Here is a 20544-nt window from a genome sequence, read left to right as displayed (position 1 = left end):
TTGAGGTAAACACTATTCGGTTGGATGGACTGGAGATACGGTTAACTTCATAAGTTATTTTCATCGTCTTCATTTGGAGACAGTATTTGCTATAGTCTTGCAGTGTGCATTGCTGTGCCTTTTTGTGGATAAAAAGGATATCTTTGTGCTCTCGGTTCGTAATGTGAACACGGTGAACGTTTTTTCAAAGAAAATGACACTTTTGTGGAAATAAAACATCAGTGGTATTTGCAGCTATTACAGAACTTCTGCGGAATAATCCATTGTTGATGATTATGATCTATAAGAATGGGAGCAAACTTTAATCAGATTATGAAATTGGTTTCTCCAAGCGAATACGCCCAAGGGCGCACGCCACGTGACGTGTATGACACTGCATGGGTATTATAATATTTCCGGTGTAACTCGCTATTCAAATATTCGTCAATAGGCTGAACCCACCACCCCTATCTCTGGGCTATGCATATCGATTCCACAAAAATCTAGGTCAGCCGTTAGGATTCGGGTGGGACCCCTTGAAAAATTAGTTCCTCGTTGCTATTGGTTACCTGTCTACTGCGTGTTAAAACACGTCTCTTGAAATTAAGACAAGCACACACTTGCATCGCGCGTGTCTGGACCCGCAGGATACCGTCTCCCCAACATGTCGTCACACGTTGCGTGGATTATATTTCTCATTAGCTGCTTTGTGCTGGGCGTTTGGACCTCTAAAACAGGTAAGTCAAACTACTTGTCATTCTTATTACTAAGTTTGTGATAACGCAAACATTTCGTAAATTTTAAGCTTTTCTGTATAGCTATTTTACCAAGTACAATGATATTTACGATGTTTCAAGCGCACGGGGAAGTATGTGAGTAGTTGCAAGGCTAATGCCTGTCACCAAGATGCGTTGTTTGTTTTGAAAGTTTCAGTAGTGATGAGAGGTTGTCATAATAAACTTTCAAAGTTATCAATAACAATGCATTTTATTATGAAATCGACAGGCAACTTATGGAAATGGGCTGTCAAGTTGTTGTTGTTTTTGTTGTTTTTATGTAACATTTGCATGATTTACAAACTAATCAGATCATGCTAATCCAACAATAAATAAACATATTCCAAGCCATCACTACTGCACAAGCTGTATTATATATGGTGACTCGTCCACGTTTCCTAAGAATTGATGTACTTCGAGTGAGTTAGTTCAAATTTACCGTCGCATCGATAATATTGTAACTATAGTTACATCTATTGTCTATAGTGACAACAGACTTGAACAATTTAGAAGTATGCATGGATTTCAATTGCTATGTTCCCTTTGCACAAATAATGCAGAAATATTAATCCATATATCACGTTATCTGGTCTATTGGCTGTCAAGTAATGTGCAAAGGTGTATTTGCGAACGGTGATCTATCTTCTACAAGTTATGAAGCGTGTGTTGTGTATGGGAGCTACTTGCATCATCAGCTCGCGAGGACACAGATTGTCATATGTACTGAGTGAGAAATGTGTCACACTCATTGAAGTGATCGGTATGTTTAATTCAGTAATACAAATGCTATGCAAGGAAATAGGATAAAAGCACTTATAAATGTGATATAAAGTTTACTTATTAAAGAGCGTTCCTGATGTATTCTAAACCACCAAGATAAAATCTAGGGTAACCTCGTTCATTCGGATGGTACAGAAATCAGTTAATTCGTCAAAGTTCTGGATTAACGAAGGATGGACACGGATTAACATTCCTTTGGATAATCCATTGACGTTCCAAATAAAACCGGGTAGTGCGGGTTTCCAGATTAACGGGGTTTCGGTTTAGTCGTCTGTCTTGTCAACAGCTCACATGTAAGGTGGGGCTGACGGTGTTAATGATGTATCAAACAACTTTAAAAAATATTTCCCACAGTTCTGGGACGTAAGTAATAATCGCTATGAAACTTAATCGGTTCTTTTGACTGAATACTACAGTGTGTACATACAAGTTGTTCTGAATCATTGTAAGTAAAAAATACAGCGCGAGCTCGTAAACTGAGTGGTTCTTTACTCAGAGAAATCATCTAGAGTAACACATTTTCTGATTAAAGAAGCATTGATAGTGAATACATTACACCCTACCCAACCCACAACCCAAAATATAAAAAATAAAAATGTCAAAATCTCAGACTAATCATGTCCGGATTAACAAGGTTGCATTGTACATCCATGGATCCATCAGACTATGATGAAAGGTTAAAAGTGCAAACCATGGTAACAGAAGCAGATCGTGCAAGAAATGAACTATGCACTGGTAGGGACGTCGTTTTTTTTGTCATCAAAGCCAGTTTTAGAAGTGAATAAATTTCATATAAAATTAGATCAAGAATTAAGACACAAATAGTAATATCGTCACCAGTTCAAAATTTATACTGACGAATATTTTTCCTTTTTTTGCGTAATGATACACAAAGGCAATATGTGCGTGTATATGTATATGTACATCGCATGTGAAAAAGGGGGCACGGGTGACCCAGTCGTCTAAGGCGCCGCGATTCGCTGTGCAGTGTTGCGTCCCTTAGGCACGCCAGAAACCTATGATTGTGGGTTCGAATCCCGGTTCGCCCCGATTAGGTTTCTAGGTTTGTCAGCACCATACCCGTGCTCGTAGGTTTCACCAAAGTGGTAAACGTCTGAGACCTGCATCACTTCGGGCTTTCCTCCCACATTCAGCTGACACGCCGCGATATACCTGGAGTACTGTTAAAAGCGGCGTTAAACCCAACTCACTCACACTCACGCATGTGAAAAAAGAATATGTATATGGATGTAAAATATTATCCTATGAGGGCCCATGTGTGACCGCATATGCAAATGTCCAATTCAAACAAGTTCCAAGGACTTGAAAGTGGTGTATTGTGTACATTAAAGCGTCCAAGCCATCTCCCATAATAATCATACGTGAGAGTTGCTACGGCGCTGTGGATTCATCGTGCGCATTTAATGTCCTTTTTGTGTCCCTGTGTTGGGGGACAATACCACGGAACGTTGAATTGAGAAGGGGGAAATATTGCTCTGTTGGTTTCTATTCATGATTAACCTTAGTGGCAGCTGCTGACACTTAAAAACGACATTGTTTTATATGGACAATAGAAAATTAGACGTAATATTTCCTTGTCACTAAACATATACAAAGTTTGACACTTATCAACCGGATAACTCCAATGAAGCATACAATCTATATTTCCTGCCACCTAATTTCGGCTTCATGCATGTAAACTGACACGCGTCTAGGTAAAGAAACGAACATTGAATAGTGAATAGCAGTGGACTTAAGCTTGACACAGCCCGATTGACATCAATAGTTGGCCAGGTGCTGCTCTGGTGATACGGAAGACGTCATGACACATCGATTTAGTTCGGCTCTTTGAAATAAACATCATCCGATGATCTTCTTGTTTTAGACATGTGTTTTAATTCATTTTTTTCATACGTGCACACTGAGCCAGTAAATTAGAAGAACAAGTCTTCCGGATAATTTGCTGCTCCGCTGAACTGGCAGATCTGCTAAGCATGACGTTTGTGTACTTGGCAACACGCTGTTAAGTCAAGTAGCTGTGTGCATGAGGAGGGAATTTACCGTAGGATTGTTATTCACGTAAACAGATGACATAAAAACCTCCCTTACAGAAATGTTGGTGGTGGGGGTGCGGGGTGGATGGGGTGATTAGGTAGGTGAGGATGGGGCGGGGGGATGATGGGTGGCTAGAGGGGGGAGGGATTGGTACTGATACCTTGCTCCGTTCCCAAACCACCATCATATAAAAAACAATACTTTAAGTGCGCTACTCCTTTTATCAACGTTCAGTTTATTACAAGGCACAGTTTTATTTCTGTTGATGTAACTCCTGAATCAAATCCAGTTTTTATTTCGTGAATCATCTTATGTGGAGGTCACTTTACAAGAGGCATGATTCACGTTGGAATTCACCTAAATGTCAACATCTGAATTCAGAGCGTACTAACAAAAGCCACAGATTCTATGTCTGCTTTGCATATATGTCATCAATGAAGAACTAGCCATGCGAGTCGTTCACAAACAAAACGTACAATACCCAATGAACGCCGTTATGATGGCCTTACTGTTGCCTGTTTTAAAAGTTCGTTTATGATGTGGAGGAATATTGCTTAATTCCATATGTAATCTGCGAAATGTTTCAAACTGTTTATTGACTTGATGCAGTTAACTATTTTCGAACTTACCATCGTTTTCAGGTATTGCCAATTGCTAAATATTTGAATTTTTAACTCACCCACTCACCATGAAAACGTTTTGTTTCATAATAGGCTGTATATATACATGTGTAACATTTATTCATTCAAAATGACTATTTGACTGTAGTGAGAACAGTGAGTTAGTGTCATTCATCAACATCTCAACAGGGGCGCTCTGTATAAGCTACAGTAGAGCAGATCTACCTGGCGACAAGCGCGTTTTTAATGCTTGGGCAATCATACATCAATAACTCACTCTTGTCACCTGTTGGAACGAAATCCCACATTTAACCCTGCATACACGTTATTTTTCCCCAGCGTTGATGATGTATATGTACTAAGCCGTTCAAATAACACAACCAGACTAACAATATGCTTGGTGTGAATACAACTATTCTGGATTATTGTTAAGTGGTGATAGCAAAGGAACACGATCTGTTAAAACAAAATGTATATATTATCTCCGCGGTCACTGATCACAAATACTTTAGTTACCGCATGTCTCCAAGCGCTAGTACAAAACCACAGCTGGATCAATGGTCGGTTTGTTTTGTCATTCACACTATCACAATCCTGTTGTGTAGTTCAACTAGGGCTGTCAAGCTTGCAACACCTACGCTTTTAACAGCTCAGAGTGCGCTCTGTTTGTCTCGGGTTAAGTCATCATGACTGGCATGCTATAAAACGCCTAACGCCATTCAAGTAAAGTGTTCAAAGTGTCATTTCGGAGAAAAAAGATAAACGATGGACTGTCTGTTTTATAAACCTTAAAAAAAGTATCAGGCCTCCAATGACTTTACCAAATTTACTTCATGACATTGAGTCATGAATCATTTAATACGTCTGTGTGGGTTTCGTGACATATCTGAAAAATATGTCCGGTTGTATGAACTGCGCAGGTAGCTGCGTGATCCATTCGTATGGGTGTTTAAACAAGGTTACCCTCGGATCATGTGATTACCAGAACTCGCGTGATATGCGCTTTGTGATATGCATGTTTATGTGCACCAGTGGGAATGATGAGACTCTTAGAACTGAGATACTTTGATGCTTTGTCATATTGCGAAAGGCATACTCACGCCTCTCTACAGATCGTCAATTGGTCATAAAGGGCAATGGCAACTATCTGAGATAACATTATGTTTCAATATTTATTTAAAAGATATGTTACGAATCGAAATTCCAAAGTTATCAGTTTTCCTGTCTTGTTTATCATTTGCTTTAAACTTCGATAAACACGCATGGAAATAATCTATCATTCTATACGAAGGGGAAAACGAACAATCATAGATAACTTTTCAAGATGAAAGGCTTGGAACTGATACTAACACTGATATTTCGCGAACACCTGGTATCATTACTATTTAATAGTGAATTATAAACACATGCTCATGATACAGTCGGAATCGTACTATCAACTCTGCTTTTTGCAGAGATTTCTTATGAATACGGAAAGCGTTTTGTTTCTTGTATTTTCGCTGATACAAAGTTTGGTACGACTGTCACACACTGTTGTTTGAGAAATTATTCAATGAGTAATCAGTCATCAGAAATTCGTTTTTAGCCGTTTTCGTTCACATTTGTGCACGATTCAATATTTCAAAAGTAGCCAGCGTGTCTTGTGTGTCTGTGTGTCACCTTCTCGAATTGTCACAATGAATGCTATATTGACATAGGGCGTCACTGTCACATAACTTGTACGCCACATCAATACATATACATAAGCCACGAGAACATCGGACACTTACAAGACAATCCGGCACCGGTAAGGGGGTGTTTTATACCCATCGGATGTATTTGACTTGTCGTTTTCCCAAGTTTGACCATTAAATAAACATGATTAGTTTCTTTAATCCTGACATAAAATACCCATATAAAATGTTTTTGGACTGGTTCTGGTTTAAGCAGATGTATTGACAGAAAGGCTTCTATACTATAGCAATCTAGTCAGCCTTCCCCCATCAAGCAGTGATAATGTTGATCTATTGCTGTTAAAACCTCTCGAGTGTATGATGATGTAGTGTTATGTGCAGGGATTTAGGAGAGTACCGAAAGCATTACTATAGATGTGTTATTTATACATGCATTATATGAGACGTGAAGTATGACATGTTTGGTATTTTGGTCACATTTTATCTAATGTCTTCTCCATGAATGCTTGAGAGATTACCGCTGCAATACCTCAGCCTCTTCACTCATTCATCAAGACGACCTTCATTTCACCTTTAAATATGACCCGCGAAAAATATGAAAAGCGATCCGTTACCTTAAGTGCGTTTATGCAACATCACGTGCCAGCCCCCTCCATCCCACTTCTACCCCCTAAACACCCACCTGTCACACCCACACTCCAACCACACGTGCACTTTCAATACTATCCCCGTACTTCCCTGTCCCCACAATGTGACCCTCTTCACCCACTTCACCCAAGGAGTTGAGTCATACCTAAGGCATGTCAAGGGTTTGAGCTTTTGTCTGCTCCTGAGCTTTTCAGTTTGTTTCAACCCCGTGTGTTATTTCATGTCACCTGTTTTCTCCCAGTGTCCCCATTACCCGGGATGACTTGCTTAATGAGACATGTTGTTGTCACATGTTAACTGTCTTTAATGAAAAGGTTTTACAGGAAAAACTTTCATGTCGAGCATAAAGCTTCAGTTTGTTGTTGATTGAGGATTCCTGTAAAGCATTTTCTACTGCGAATGAGATTATTAGTGCTGGCCTTGCAGCTTATATTAAATGTTAATAACATCCTTCTAGGGACCGGAGTCTGACAGACAGACGTGGCGGGGTGCTGATGAACTTCCTTGCCCGAAACGACTGATGTTTCTGATTGATAACAGATCTTAGAGACATTGATATGTTTACTGTTTAATCTTACAATGCTAGTAGGGAAAGGAGTCTTAAAACCCCAACTCATTAAGTATAGTTACTGCAATGATGTAATCATGGTTGGGAAGTACAGTAGACAACGGTTAAAACGAACACGCTTATTACGAACTGACGGATATTGCGAACTTACTTTTTGGTCCTGACTATTTGCTGTAGTTATGCTGTAGATATGTTTATAACCAACTACGGTTATAACGAACTAAAATTAGTAGTCCCTTTGAGTTCGTTATAACCGTAGTTTACTGTATATAATGTCAGGAATACATGCCAACAGCTTGATAATGGTTGTATTATTTGAGTCACGCATTGTGCATTCAGAATAGAGCTAAAGGTCAAACACATAGAGAATATATTTAAACATTGTTCCTGTTCCTCCTTACCATCTTCATAGCGTGACGTATTGTGCAACTTGAGGGTGTGTATTTGCCATATCATGCTTTATATTCGTTAGAAGAATGCACAACGAGGTGTTTTTTGCTGTTTATTTTAAACATCAATGACAAGTTTTCTTTTCCCCGATTAAGACATATGTTAACTTTATTCATATATTTATTTATCTCACAATTGAAACAAATACCACACTAATGTTTATGATACTGGTGTTCACGATAGTCTAGCTGATAACAGATAGGACCTAAATTTGACCCCTGGAAATGTCATCTGAGGAACGTTGTGTGATGGATGCTCCTGTTCAGTTCCTTCTTATCTACCTCTTATGAAGCTCTGGAATAAAGATTATCTATGTAATGCTAATGAGGAGATGGCGGTGGCAGTGTAGCAAGAAGTACTAATGAGACATTTCTACAAAATCACACTATTTACTTTATATTTTCAGATCAAAAGGATGTGAAGACATGTAATAACTATGCCGCTCACGAGGAAGATTCAGAAGAAGACACTTGCGCTCAAGATGATGGTAGTCCAGCAGAACTTGTGTGTACAACTGGAAAGGTTATCGTTCTGAAGTCCCTCCTCTTTGCAGTAAAGAAGAGCAGGGAATGTATAAAGAGGATATCCACTGAAAAGGTTTGCTGTAAGCGTAACAACGCCGATGTCCTGTTTGACGGGCACTGTTTACAAGATGTTTGGAACGACGAGGACGGGGGACACTACAGGACCTTTATGAAGGCTGCAATACAGGAGTGTATGGAGAAACAGGAGTGTACTCTAGGCCACAGATTGTTCCTGCCTATACAGAGGAGGCTGTACAACAACACACACTCCAGTTACTTTAAGATCATGTACCAATGTGTTGATGGTAGGTGGCAGTGTTTTACTCTCTACCCTTATCATGATAACTAGAAGGTGTGATATGTAATAATAAAACAGCCTCAGACGTATCCAGGTCAACAAACCTGATCTTGTCCTTTTTGATAAATCCAATGAAATTATTTTAAGTATATAATAGAATTGTCCGTCTGACAATCTGGGTAATGCAGAAGGCTGCAGTGTTGGAGAGTCTTCACATTATCCAAAACGTTCTGGGTGGGTTCGATTTAGGCCGCGCTTCCTGGGAGAGGTCCTGGGCTGCGTGTAGAGGGGACAAGGGCCCTGAGCTGATGATGAGCCTAACCAGCCTGACTGTGCCAGGATCACCCAAACCCTCTTTGCTGCATTTTTTAATTTTAATGTTTAAATAATAATAACAATAATGCATACATCCTGCCTTAAAGGTTTTGAACAGAGGTACCTTGTGAGCTCTTGCCTCTGTTCATACATTATATGACTGGTGTTTGACACTGAACAGATCAGATGCAAAAAAGCAGATACATATAATTAAAGCAAGAATATATAAGGAAGAATCTATGGATGTCAACCGCCATAAATTCTCTTCCTTATGTGTATCAGTTCTAAATGCCTTTCAAAGACAAGAATATAGAGATCAGGGAAATCGGATATTCTTATATATTTAGACTGAAGGTTATCAATTATTGGTATATATTTCAGATCCAACAGAAACACATCTATTACAACCCAACTACATCTCCAAATCTGAAAATGAGGTGATCCTCAAGGGCACCACAAACGCTACACGTAAATGCGTTGTGAGGTCACCTGCTGGAGGGATGATCTCGGTGCAAGCTTTGGATATACGATCAAGTGTGATGGGCAAGGATTCTCACCCTGAACTGAAGCTAAAAACTGAAGCAGCCGAAAAGATCATCCGAGCAAACGACCTTCCACTGTTTGGATTTCAGGAACTCATTTCTGGGCGCAAAATCAACATCACTGTGGCTGATAGCATGAAGCTGTGGCTGAGAATTAAAGGTATTACATTGTTATTTCTTCCTGCGAATGCTTGCAACCACATACTCAACACCTTTATTACAATGCGTGTTGAAGCTGGGATAATGTGCTATTATTACGTTCACAATCAGGGCTTGTGCTTTAGAAAGTAGTGAGTGAGTAAATAATCTTTAATGTTCGAAGTCAGCACTACTTCAGATAGGCATACGCATGAGCCCGTGAAGATCCGGGGTAGAACAGGTCTTCAGCAACCCATGCTTGCCGTAAAAGGCGCCTATGCTTGTCGTAAGAGGCGACTAACGGGATCGGGTGGTCAGGCTCGATGACTTGGTTGAAGCATGTTATCGATCCCAATTGCGTGGATCGATGTTCATGATATCAATCACTGGGTTGTCTGGTCCAGACTCGATTATTCACAGACCGCCGTCATATAGCCGGAATATTACTGAGTGCGGCGTAAAACAACACACAAACCAAACCACCAGTTCTGGACACCAGATCCTCTGAAGTTCGCTCTTACCCATTGGATAATAGGGACCCTTTCCTGTCTGGAAGAAAACCTAGATTCCTGTATATGTCCTTCCATCAGGCATACAGAAACAAAGGTTACCTTTTTAGGTTTGCTAATTTTATTGAACATTCATTATTTTCTCTTTTCTTTTGAACTGATGTTACATACTTGATAAAACCAAACTAGACGACCAAGGAAAGTATCATTATCTCCAAATCAATATCAGTTTTTACGCTTTGCTTCTTTTGTTTGACTCTGTGGTTAATATACCTGGGGTATCACAGAATCATTGGATGGGATACGATGTGTGAATAATCAAACAGAAATAAGTGTGATTGAGTCTGACATTTCCATCTGGCATTTACGACTTCCTTTGATAAACTAGCCGCATCTAGCAATACTAGAAGTTAAATGTCACGACCCTTTGTTTGCAATGTCCACCAGACTTTCCTGACAAATCTCAAAACTTATTAAAAGGGTTTGGCGTTCTCATATGGTAATCTCTTCAGGGAGAGCGCGCTTAATGTGTCTCGGACTCGCCAGTCAACGAAAAATGAGACCTATTCTTACTCTGAAGCAAGCAGCCATGACAAATCTTCAAACTATTTTTATTAAACGAGCTTAGGTGCCTCATATTGGCCCCCTTTGGGACATGGCAACGAATGTGTGTAATACGCCATCAGGCAGGCGCGCGCCAGCCTCTGTAGTTCCTGCCATTCAAATCTGCACCAGATGTCTCTGGTTGATAGTTGACGATGTCGTAATCCCCTCTGAGCCAACCACGTTGTCGGCAATGCTTTTTAAGAGTATACAGCGTATGTGCGTTGAAGGATGTCCCATGTGTCCTCATCTTTGATATCAAATATCGATTATTTTCCGGCTTTGTTATCTGTGGTCAAGAAGTGGGAAAATGTCAGAAGCAGTGTACTTTTGGGAATCGCTCTGAGACGCCCGTGTGCGTGGTTATCGATCCCAGGAATTTCTTTTCGCGTTAAATAACGCAGAAATACCTAATATTCTTGCACAGGTTGAATAGGTCTGTGATAAAGCTATTACGTATATCTTCACATCGTTAAGGTCGACATTTTTGTCGACGACATAAAATGAAGTGGATTTCGAAAATGAAAGAGATAGAAATAATATCAAAAGTAGTCTTTGTTGAACCTTACTTTTTAAAGCCACCATGACGATAATTGAATATATGGTTTCAGATGTTTAACTGAATTTTAAATACGTATGGATCATGGCAACGTATTGCTGATACGTTGAAAAGTAATTAAAAGCTCTTGAAATATTATCTATATTATACATATTATCTGTTTAATCTGTTACTATTGGATCGAACCCGTGAAGACCTATGGTAAAAGTAAAAGGCGACACTGTTTGTCGTACGAGGCGACTAACGGGATCGGGTGGTCAGACTCGCTGACTTGGTTGATGCATGTATCCCAACTGCGTGGTTCGATGCTCATGATGTCAATCAATTGATTGTCTGGTCCAGACTCGATTATTTACAGACCACCGTCACATAACTGTAATATTGCTGAGAGCGGCGTTAAACAACAAACAAACAAACAAGAAACAAACAGTTACTGGTTTGCCTGGTCCAGACTGGAATATTAACATATGACAGTATGAGTGCTATAATAGTGCTGACTGTCGCTTTAAACAACACTTCCCACTTTGTCGTTTCCTATCATGTTAAACGTTAGTGTGGAGTGGTGTACTTCACGTTTAAGTACAGGACATTCTTCTGCCATGGTGGGAATAATATAACCCTGCCTTCAGCAACCAAGGCATTACACAATGCGCTACCCCGTCGCCAATGTCCATGTTACCATACAACAGGAAAGCAAAAGGAAACATGACTTCTTACTCACAAACTAACATGTCTGACATTAAAATTGAATTCACGACTTTAAAAAAAATAATTTTGATAGTGTTTCGGTGTGTAAAAGATCTCAGACAACCACAGAACCATGACCGAGGCAGTCGGGGATATGGACATATACCTAGTAAATAATACATCCCCCTTCACCCCCAGGGATGCAACGGCACATCTATAGATATTAGTAATACGTTTTTATTCCCTAAATGTCGTGTGTGTTGATGTACACGGTTCCTCTGAGTGCGCAGCAGTATATGCCGTTTTAGGACAGTTTATCTAGATTGAAAATATCAAACGAGATTTTAAAGTAATTATTATGTATTTCTATTTCGGTAATGCAATGTACGTAGAGTAATAGATAATGTGCATAGCTGTGTTTGTGTAAATATGTCCCTTGGGATCGTTCTGAGTTGATTATCAGACGTGGCAGATTGCTAAACATAGCGAGGTCTACGGGGTCATATCCCAGTGGGATCTTCTCATGCTGGCTGTTGTGTTCTGCGCACATTAAGCGCACCCCGTCAGAACTGAAACAGTTTAATGACTTTTCCACATATACGTTTTCCAAACGTCAAGATCAGTCCATACCTTCAATCACCGACAAGAAAGTGAGTGAATGAGTATGGTTTTACGCGGCTTGTAGCAATATTCCAGCAATAACACGGCGGGGGACGCAAGAAATGGGCTTCACACATAATACCCATGACGGGAATCGAACCCGGGTCTTCGACGTGACGAGCGAACGCTTTAACCACTAGGCTACCCGACCGCCCCTCCGACAAGAAAGAATGACATGAATGGAATTCTCCTCTACCATTTAGAATAGTGCTTATCGGATGTTACATGGGGCTGTTGTTTTAATTTCATTTTTTCATATAGTAGAAATTATTCCCTCCTACTCGTTGTCCGTCATACTTCACTTTTGTAGTAAAACAACCAAAAGGCATCATCTTTTCGTCTAAAATCGTGGGATTGGTTACCAGGTACTTTTTAGGGGGTTACATAAATTTATTTGACCTGTCTTGACTGTTAGTGTCTAAAACGTGTTGCTTGCTTCATATATAAGAAATAGTTTAATAATTTTTCAGTATTTGCATTTTGCTTCAGTTTTGTTTCTTCATCGGAAAGTAGCTTTTTGTACTAAATGTTTTTTGAACTATTTTACCGACATTTAATGACATCTTTGCGTCGCACGTGCTTTTCAAGTATTGAACATGTTTCCTTTAACCTCTCTATTGCTATTTTTATGTTCGTATTGGTCATAAACAAATAGATTAGATTATACATTAATTGATTTTGATTTTGAGAGTTTAGCTCATCTGAAACTTTTAATGGATGGCCACATAGTGCTAAAGTTTTAAACACTGCCTCCAGACATTTTAAAATGGCGTTCATAACTCGTCCATTTATATGTGTGCCAGTGTAATGTGAAGTTTGTTAAGAATTAACTTTCACTTTGTGTGGGTTCATTAGAGTATGGAACTGTATTAACGTCGGAGCTTGCGACAACGTTCATACAATATTTGGCCCTCACTTTATGAAGGTTCATACTCCAATGAACCCACACAAAGTGAAAATCAATTCTTATAATTTTGATCACAATTTCTTACCTCAAAGTATGTAGGCCAAAATATATACACAATTTCATTTGGTATGTGTGACGTCTTGTTTACACTGACAGCCATACAACAACCAGCTATATAGTAAAATATATAGTAAAATAGTTCCTCAAAAAGAGAGGTGACATGAGCGTATGGATGTATTCAAATAATTTCACCATTAGATGAGAAAGGTCTGTTGAGAACTACCTCAGTAAGTCCGTCATAATGACTGCTCGTCGTAATTCATTTATATCAAGTACAAGACGAAAAACTGGCTGACACAATAAACGTGACGGGAGAGATTTCGGGAGTTGCTAATGAACCAATGGCGGTTACATGTTTTAGTCATCATTGATCAATTGGCCGATCATTGAAAGGTGATAAAACATGTGTCAAATTGACACTAAGGTAAAATCATAGATGGCTGTAGACTGTCACTGTCAGCCAAGACACAGATCGAGTCGATTCAACGATAGTTCGGATGTGCATTTCTTCGTTTTGGTCACCATGATGGGTCGTAGCGAGGATCCCCCACCCCACCCCCATGAATGTGGAAGTAGTCCGCCAGTGTTTACATTTCAAGAACACGGTCTCGTGAAAAACGTATGAACGTCAAATTGTGTCGTTAATGCACTTATGAACGTCAAATTGTGTCGTTCATGCACTTATGAACGTCAATTTCATTGTGAAGATATTATTACATTTTATGAGAGAATGTATGCTTTTAGATTTGATTTGTGCACAAATCTTCTTCCAAGTAACATATTTGGTCTGAGAACTGCATCACTTCGCTCTTACCCGCCGTTTCAGGCTGACATGCCAAGATATAACTGGATTGCTGTTCAAAGCGACATTAACCCAAACTCACTCACTCTGAACTTGAGGCAATGATACAAATCTATTTGTTCTACAACTGCTTTTTTCCTACGTACATGTGTAGATATGTGTGTTAATACAGGATCTTACGATACGATATTCACACCAGGACACAAAGTATCGCGAGGCATGGAAGCTTCGTTGATTGTTACAATGCATGTTTCTAACATCGACTGCGAGTTATCAGTGTACGTCTTTGTTTCAGCGACTGATGGAGAAAATGTGAACATCACATGTGGAGGTACGTGAAGTTAAAATGCTCATTCAGGGCCCTCATACACAAAGCATCCTTAATGCTACGGATATCTTACGAATGAATTTTATAGTCATGACGTACATTATTGTAAAAAGATATCCTTGTTTAAGGGACCATCACTTTCAGCAAAATATGAGATTTCCGTTCACGGCTCAGTTAGCTGAATATTCGCTTATAACTTACACTTCAGTAAGTCACATGCTGATGGCATGACAACCAGTCAATATTTACTTGATAGTTTTAAAATTAATTCTTCCTTATGTTTGTTTTATTTGAGATAAGCTATTTTATAAGCTATATTAAATGATGTTGTGGTGTTTCATACACATTAACAAAACTTGATTTCATTTTGCAAATAATTCTTTGTTCAATTGGGAACCAATGTGTGAGTTCCTACCTTAATAGAAAATCTATTTTCATGTATTTGAAGACCAAACGTATTATTTTCCATATTGAGTTCGACTTCGTTCAGTAAAGATATGGTCAATGATATGCATCCTATGCCCTAGCTTCCGTATGACAGTTTAATACTGAATTTCTAAAGAATATACACTGAATCAAAATTGGTTTCCTTTACTAATAAGTGTGAGCGCCTATGTTATTTCGTTTTAAGTGATTGTATGTTGAATATTGTCACAAATAAGATTACCATTAATACTGATCCGTGAAAGGTATCTAGATAGAGATCTTCCAAAAGATAAAAAAAACCCAGGAAAATAATATAGAAAATAAAACAATTCGTTAACATCTTTGACTTTAATTGTGAATTTATCGTTTTCAATTCCACAATTCACGGACACTCCCCTCACTGGTATTTCTGCTTTCTTTCTAATAGTTACCATTTCAAATTCGTTTTCATATCAAATTTTAATATTGATTGAAAGATAAGATATCGGATACCATATGCACATATACCTTTAAAACATGTTTATGCTATTAAATGTTATGTTTTCATTTTAGAGCCCGACCGTGAGCCTACAACGTCCACTACGGCAACGACAGGGGCGACATTTCTGAAAGATGGTAATAAAAACATCACCTATCTTTCTCAGATAACAATCCAGCGACTTTATGGGCATGGATAAACCAAGATGAATGTATACATCATATGCCTCCATCCTCATCGCCAATTCTTCATTTCCACATCATCACACAAACAGATGCATATAATAGACCAACACAAATATGACTAATACTTCAGATTTGGATATTCCGCGTTTGATTTGTTTGTTTGTTGTTTAACGCCGCACTCAGCAATCATTTCAGCTATGTGACGGCGGTCTGTAAATAATCGAGTCTGCACCAGGCAATCCACTGACATCGATCTACTCTATTGGGATACGATGACATGCATCAACCAAGTCACCGAGCCAGACCACTTGATTCCGTTCGTCGCCTTTTGCAACAAGCATTGGTTGCTTTGAATCAATTCTAACCCGGATCTTCGCGGCTTCCGCGTATAATGCTTGCATTTTTTGAATGTCTACCAATGTCCACATCGAACTCGGCCATAGTCAAGTACATGTATGATCATCGGATCTTGTTGTATGTAGGGTTGCGAAAGGAATTGGTTTAGACGTCAAAATAACGAAATAGATGGGAATGTTTATGTTGGGAATATGTATATTAAAACCTGCATAAAATATTACCTTAAGATGGTACAAAGGACGAATGGATACAATAATCTTCATATATCTATATTATGAATGTTTTGTTCACAGGTTATGGATTCTGGCCCTTGGTGTTCACGGCTTGTGGTGCTGTCATTATGTTATCTATCGTCATCCTGGTGTGCGGGATCTGGTGGATATGCAAATACAGGTATAAATATCACTATAAACACATCTTAATATTGGCTTTTTAAGATCGTGCTTCACAGTAATATTCATTTCACGAAACGAAACAGAGCCTTCATTTTATATTGTTTTTGCTTCAACTGTCATTTAATGGTGCACCAGGGGGCACGGGTAGCCCAGTCGTAGAAGGCGCCGCGATTCGCTGTGTATAGTTGAACCTATGATTGTGGGTTCGAATCCCGGTTCGCCCCGAGTATGTTTCTAGGTTTGTCAGCACCATACCTGTGCTCGTGGGTTTCACCGAAGTGGTAAACGTCTAAGACCTGCATCGGGCTTTCCTTCCACATTAAGCTGACACGCCGTGATGTAACTTAAATACTGTTAAAAGCGGCGTTAAACTCACTCACTCAATAATTTTGTACCATTGTTAAAACGAGACGTCAGTACTATGATCCATGTCAAAGAAGTATAAAAAATCGATTACCATTACCTATTTTGAGAAAATGTGACATATTTTTTAAAATGGTAAATACTTTTTGATATTATTGTAGTAGATGTTACTGTTACAAATGAAGTTTTCTATGCATGCTTTTCGGAAAATCGAAGTTTACTTTATGTAAAATTATTTTAAAGAAAACGCCGAAAGAGACGTTTCCGGAGCAGCAGTTCCTTCCGGACCACCCAGGAATATCTGGACACTTATGATCCTCCATACGCAACTGTCCAGGACCAGAGACCTTCTGGGAAGGCCATACGTGTGACGCGCTCCATGTCCAGTCAGACAATACAGAGGTCCTTCTCACCACCCATCGTACACAAGCTCTACCCGAGGTCGACGTCAATGAGGAGTCTCCGTGACAGACCTGCAATGGCTCCTCCACCCCCACCTCGCATGTCCCCGGCTATGAACTACAACCAAGGGAAGAATTACAATCAGTGCTACTCAAGGCTGAGTCGGACTCCCACCGTCCCAAGAAGCAACCTGGAACAACTAGAAGCGTTTCTGGAGTGGCCGGAACCGGAAGTGATATCTCCTTCGAGGATGGGGTCTGTGAAAGAGTCCACTGAAGGCTCCGGGTATGCGTCTCCTTCATTACTGAACTCCCTGTTCCGTGTGGAATCCCAGGGGAGTCTTAAATCTCAGAGAGGGTCTCCCCAAGCCTACGGGTCAATGCCCAGATCGGAGGTCGGCTCTGGGCAGTGTGTGGGATCCGTTTTTGAGAGTGAGGGCTCGGTGACTGAGTCGCTCCTTGCGAGAGGGGACATTGCTTTTCCCCGACCAATGCCTACCCAGGACTTGTTGGGAGATGCTGAAGCAACGTTGTCTCTTCTCAACGATCATAAAGGAGACGAAAATCACAATGAGTTCGAGAGTAACACTCCTGATGTGCTTACCTGAGCATTAATTGGATTTTTCTTCTCATTTCCATATGAAATGAAAACTATGTATTTACACCTGCCACAACTGAGTCACCTGGAAACTAGGTGCTGTTACTCAGAAGATGATAGAAACATGACAACAAGAAGAAGCTTGGATTTGTTCATTCATATTCAGTGCAACGTCACAAACACACACGTCCATGTAGAAGGATAGGCTTTCTTTACGTTCCTCAAGAACAATATGTTGTTGCATAATCTTATGTACAGTGAAATCTCATGAACTCCGGTCCTTTCGAACCTCTAACTATACCGTGTTATATATGGGAATTATATCGACATATTCGTTGTTCGATAAAACGGAAGGCCGACACGAGACAAATGTATCGATTGTGGGAAAGGTATTTCGAGATAATGGTGTTCGAGTTACAGATGTGGATTTAATTTTATTTTGATTCAGTTTGAATCCTTTATTGAGATTGATACAATCATAATTTGCACAGCGAATCACTGCCATTGTTTTTATTTCGCTGCTGCTTTTGTTCACTGCCATACGTAACAAATGTTTTCACTAAGTACCGTTGTGAGAATTATCATCATCACCTTGCCACACAAAACCCAGCATTACAGGAATCCCATCAGCTGGATTTTCCGAAAGGAGCAGCTTCAGATCAAAGTATCCTTGCACGATTTTTCGTATATGAAATTACCCAAGACATTGTCAGGTGAAATGTGACTTCGGCGCATGAGAGTGGGTTAAGGCACCTGGGTCTACTTGCACAAAACGATCATAGCGCTAAGATGATCGTAACTCTCATACTCTAACACAGGCTTACGATAGTTGTAGTGCTAAGATCGCTTTGTGCAAGTGGGCCCTGTTGTCATCACTATCTCCACAGCTTTTCTGAACAATCTTGATATAATGCTTCTTGATATGCCAAAACCCCTGCTCGTTGGTTTTACCAAAGTGGTAAGCATTTGAGACCTGGACCACGTCGGGCTTTTCTCTATTAAGCTTATACGCCGAGATATAATTGAAATAATTCCGTTCGCAGAAGTTTTAATTCGATCACCTCTTTCGCTAAAGTGAATACCTAGTGGCAATATCCTGTATTAAACCAGTAGCTGCTGGAACCAAAGTCCTCAACCTGTAACACGGGTGACATCGTCGTCTTTTTAAACACAGCTGTCCCTCATACTTATGCCACATTAATCCTGATTCTATATCTATTACAATTCAGGGCACAATGGTTATGTACATCGTGTTCTTCCAAACTTACATTCCAAACTATGATTCGATCTCAGAGTCGGTGGGGAAAAATCCCCAATTTATGTAATTGTATGTTATGATAGTTTAACATTGACCTGTATAAGGGTAAAACGTCCATTGCTAAACGCAACGACCTTTTTATCACAGTATTACATGTGCAGAAAAAAATATATTTTGCAAATGAACTTGTATATATAAAAATGTACATAGTACTTTCACGGGAGTGACGGATATATTTCCGCAAGGTCCATATTAAACGGAATAATGACATTGTCTTAATGTGTTCAATAGTGCTGATGGTAGTGTGAGGTGAGATGTTTGTATGCGTCAACTTACACATATATGTATATTGTCATAATTGATGTATGAAAATCTAAAAGCTATAATAAGGTCGTGAAAAGTATAAATCTGTTTCTCATCACCGTATTGATCTTTTACAACGTGCTATGTGAATGATTGTGGGACAGTCGATGACGAATGGCTTTGTCCGGTACAAATATCACTTCTGTGATTGTCCGGATTTTCATTTTAAAAAATCCTCTGGTGAGAAACAGTATGTTGTTATACATGGCCTAATGTCGCCTTAAATGCACCGGGGTGATCTTTCATTTCCGGCGTATACGTTCATTGCCTGTAATCTGATAAGCAACACATCTGTCGGGAGTGTAATCAGACTTGACCTCAAGTCTCTGAAAGGTTATAGAGCAATCAGTCCTCATCATGATATTTTAGGTCAACTGACATCCCATTGACGGCGTTCGCGAAACGTGCTTTTGTGCGTTTTGCTGTTTATGTTTTTCCCTTTTTAATAATTCAATAAACAATGCAAATTCGTTTTCTGTTGTGTTGTCTCTTCATATTTGTAACTGTTCCATAGTTTGTGCTTGGTATGTGCTACGTATGAACAGTGCGTATTATTCACGTACGTCATATATATGGAGCCGCTCTCAGTTTTTAATCACTTACCATTAGTTTACGGATATTCGTTTGGAAACCGCCTCCGTGGTGTAGTCATTGTGGATAGGCGTCTGCCCGGAGAGCGGTTAACGTCATGAATGGTGGTAGTTGTAGTTACACTGTATGGCGCTCGGCATTAACGGGATGAAACAAAGACTGCTCGGAGTCAGCATGCTGTGTCTGAGTGGGGTATTCATGTTAATCTACGGCATTGTATTTCAGCTGGCTATCACTAAAAAAAACCCAGCATTTGTAAAAACACACACACACGCACGCACGCACGCACGCACGCACGCACGCACGCACGCACACACACTAAAACACACGTACGCTGGCACGCAACCACACAAACACATGTACGTCGCAATATAAGTGTAATAGTTTTCAACGCGACATAAATCCCCATTTCACATCACCTCCTTTGTGTCCAAAATCGCAGCTTCGCTGTTAAGAAATACATGTAGTAATATAAACCTTAAAAACCTATTTTTTATAAAGTAAACTTACACCTTACCAATGTTAATCAATTATAAAGAAATATAAGCGGCTGGGTTGCCGAATGATTTATTCATCCCCGCCATGATAATGACAGGATAATAGCAAAAATAGCGTAAACCTAGCCTTGCTCCATGACTGTACTGATAG

The 20544-nt window shown here is 39.6% G+C and overlaps 1 protein-coding gene across 1 annotated transcript; it reads left to right on the top strand.

Annotated features, from left to right (window-relative positions):
- Positions 1-305: 305 nt before the first annotated feature.
- On the top strand, positions 306-19776 carry LOC139473854 (uncharacterized). Its single transcript, XM_071256626.1, has 7 exons — positions 306-716; positions 7956-8378; positions 9068-9388; positions 14449-14484; positions 15460-15522; positions 16221-16320; positions 16929-19776. Exons 1-7 carry the CDS (start codon positions 644-646, stop codon positions 17692-17694), a joined length of 1782 nt encoding a protein of 593 aa, XP_071112727.1. The 5' UTR covers positions 306-643; the 3' UTR covers positions 17695-19776.
- Positions 19777-20544: the final 768 nt, after the last annotated feature.

The sequence above is a fragment of the Haliotis cracherodii genome, unplaced genomic scaffold (genome assembly GCF_022045235.1).
Source record: "Haliotis cracherodii isolate W230 unplaced genomic scaffold, xgHalCrac1.p SCAF_3, whole genome shotgun sequence".
NCBI classification, from domain to species: Eukaryota; Metazoa; Mollusca; class Gastropoda; order Lepetellida; family Haliotidae; genus Haliotis; species Haliotis cracherodii.
The sequence above is the reverse complement of the archived record's forward strand: the minus strand, read 5'-3'. Positions and strand labels throughout refer to the sequence as shown.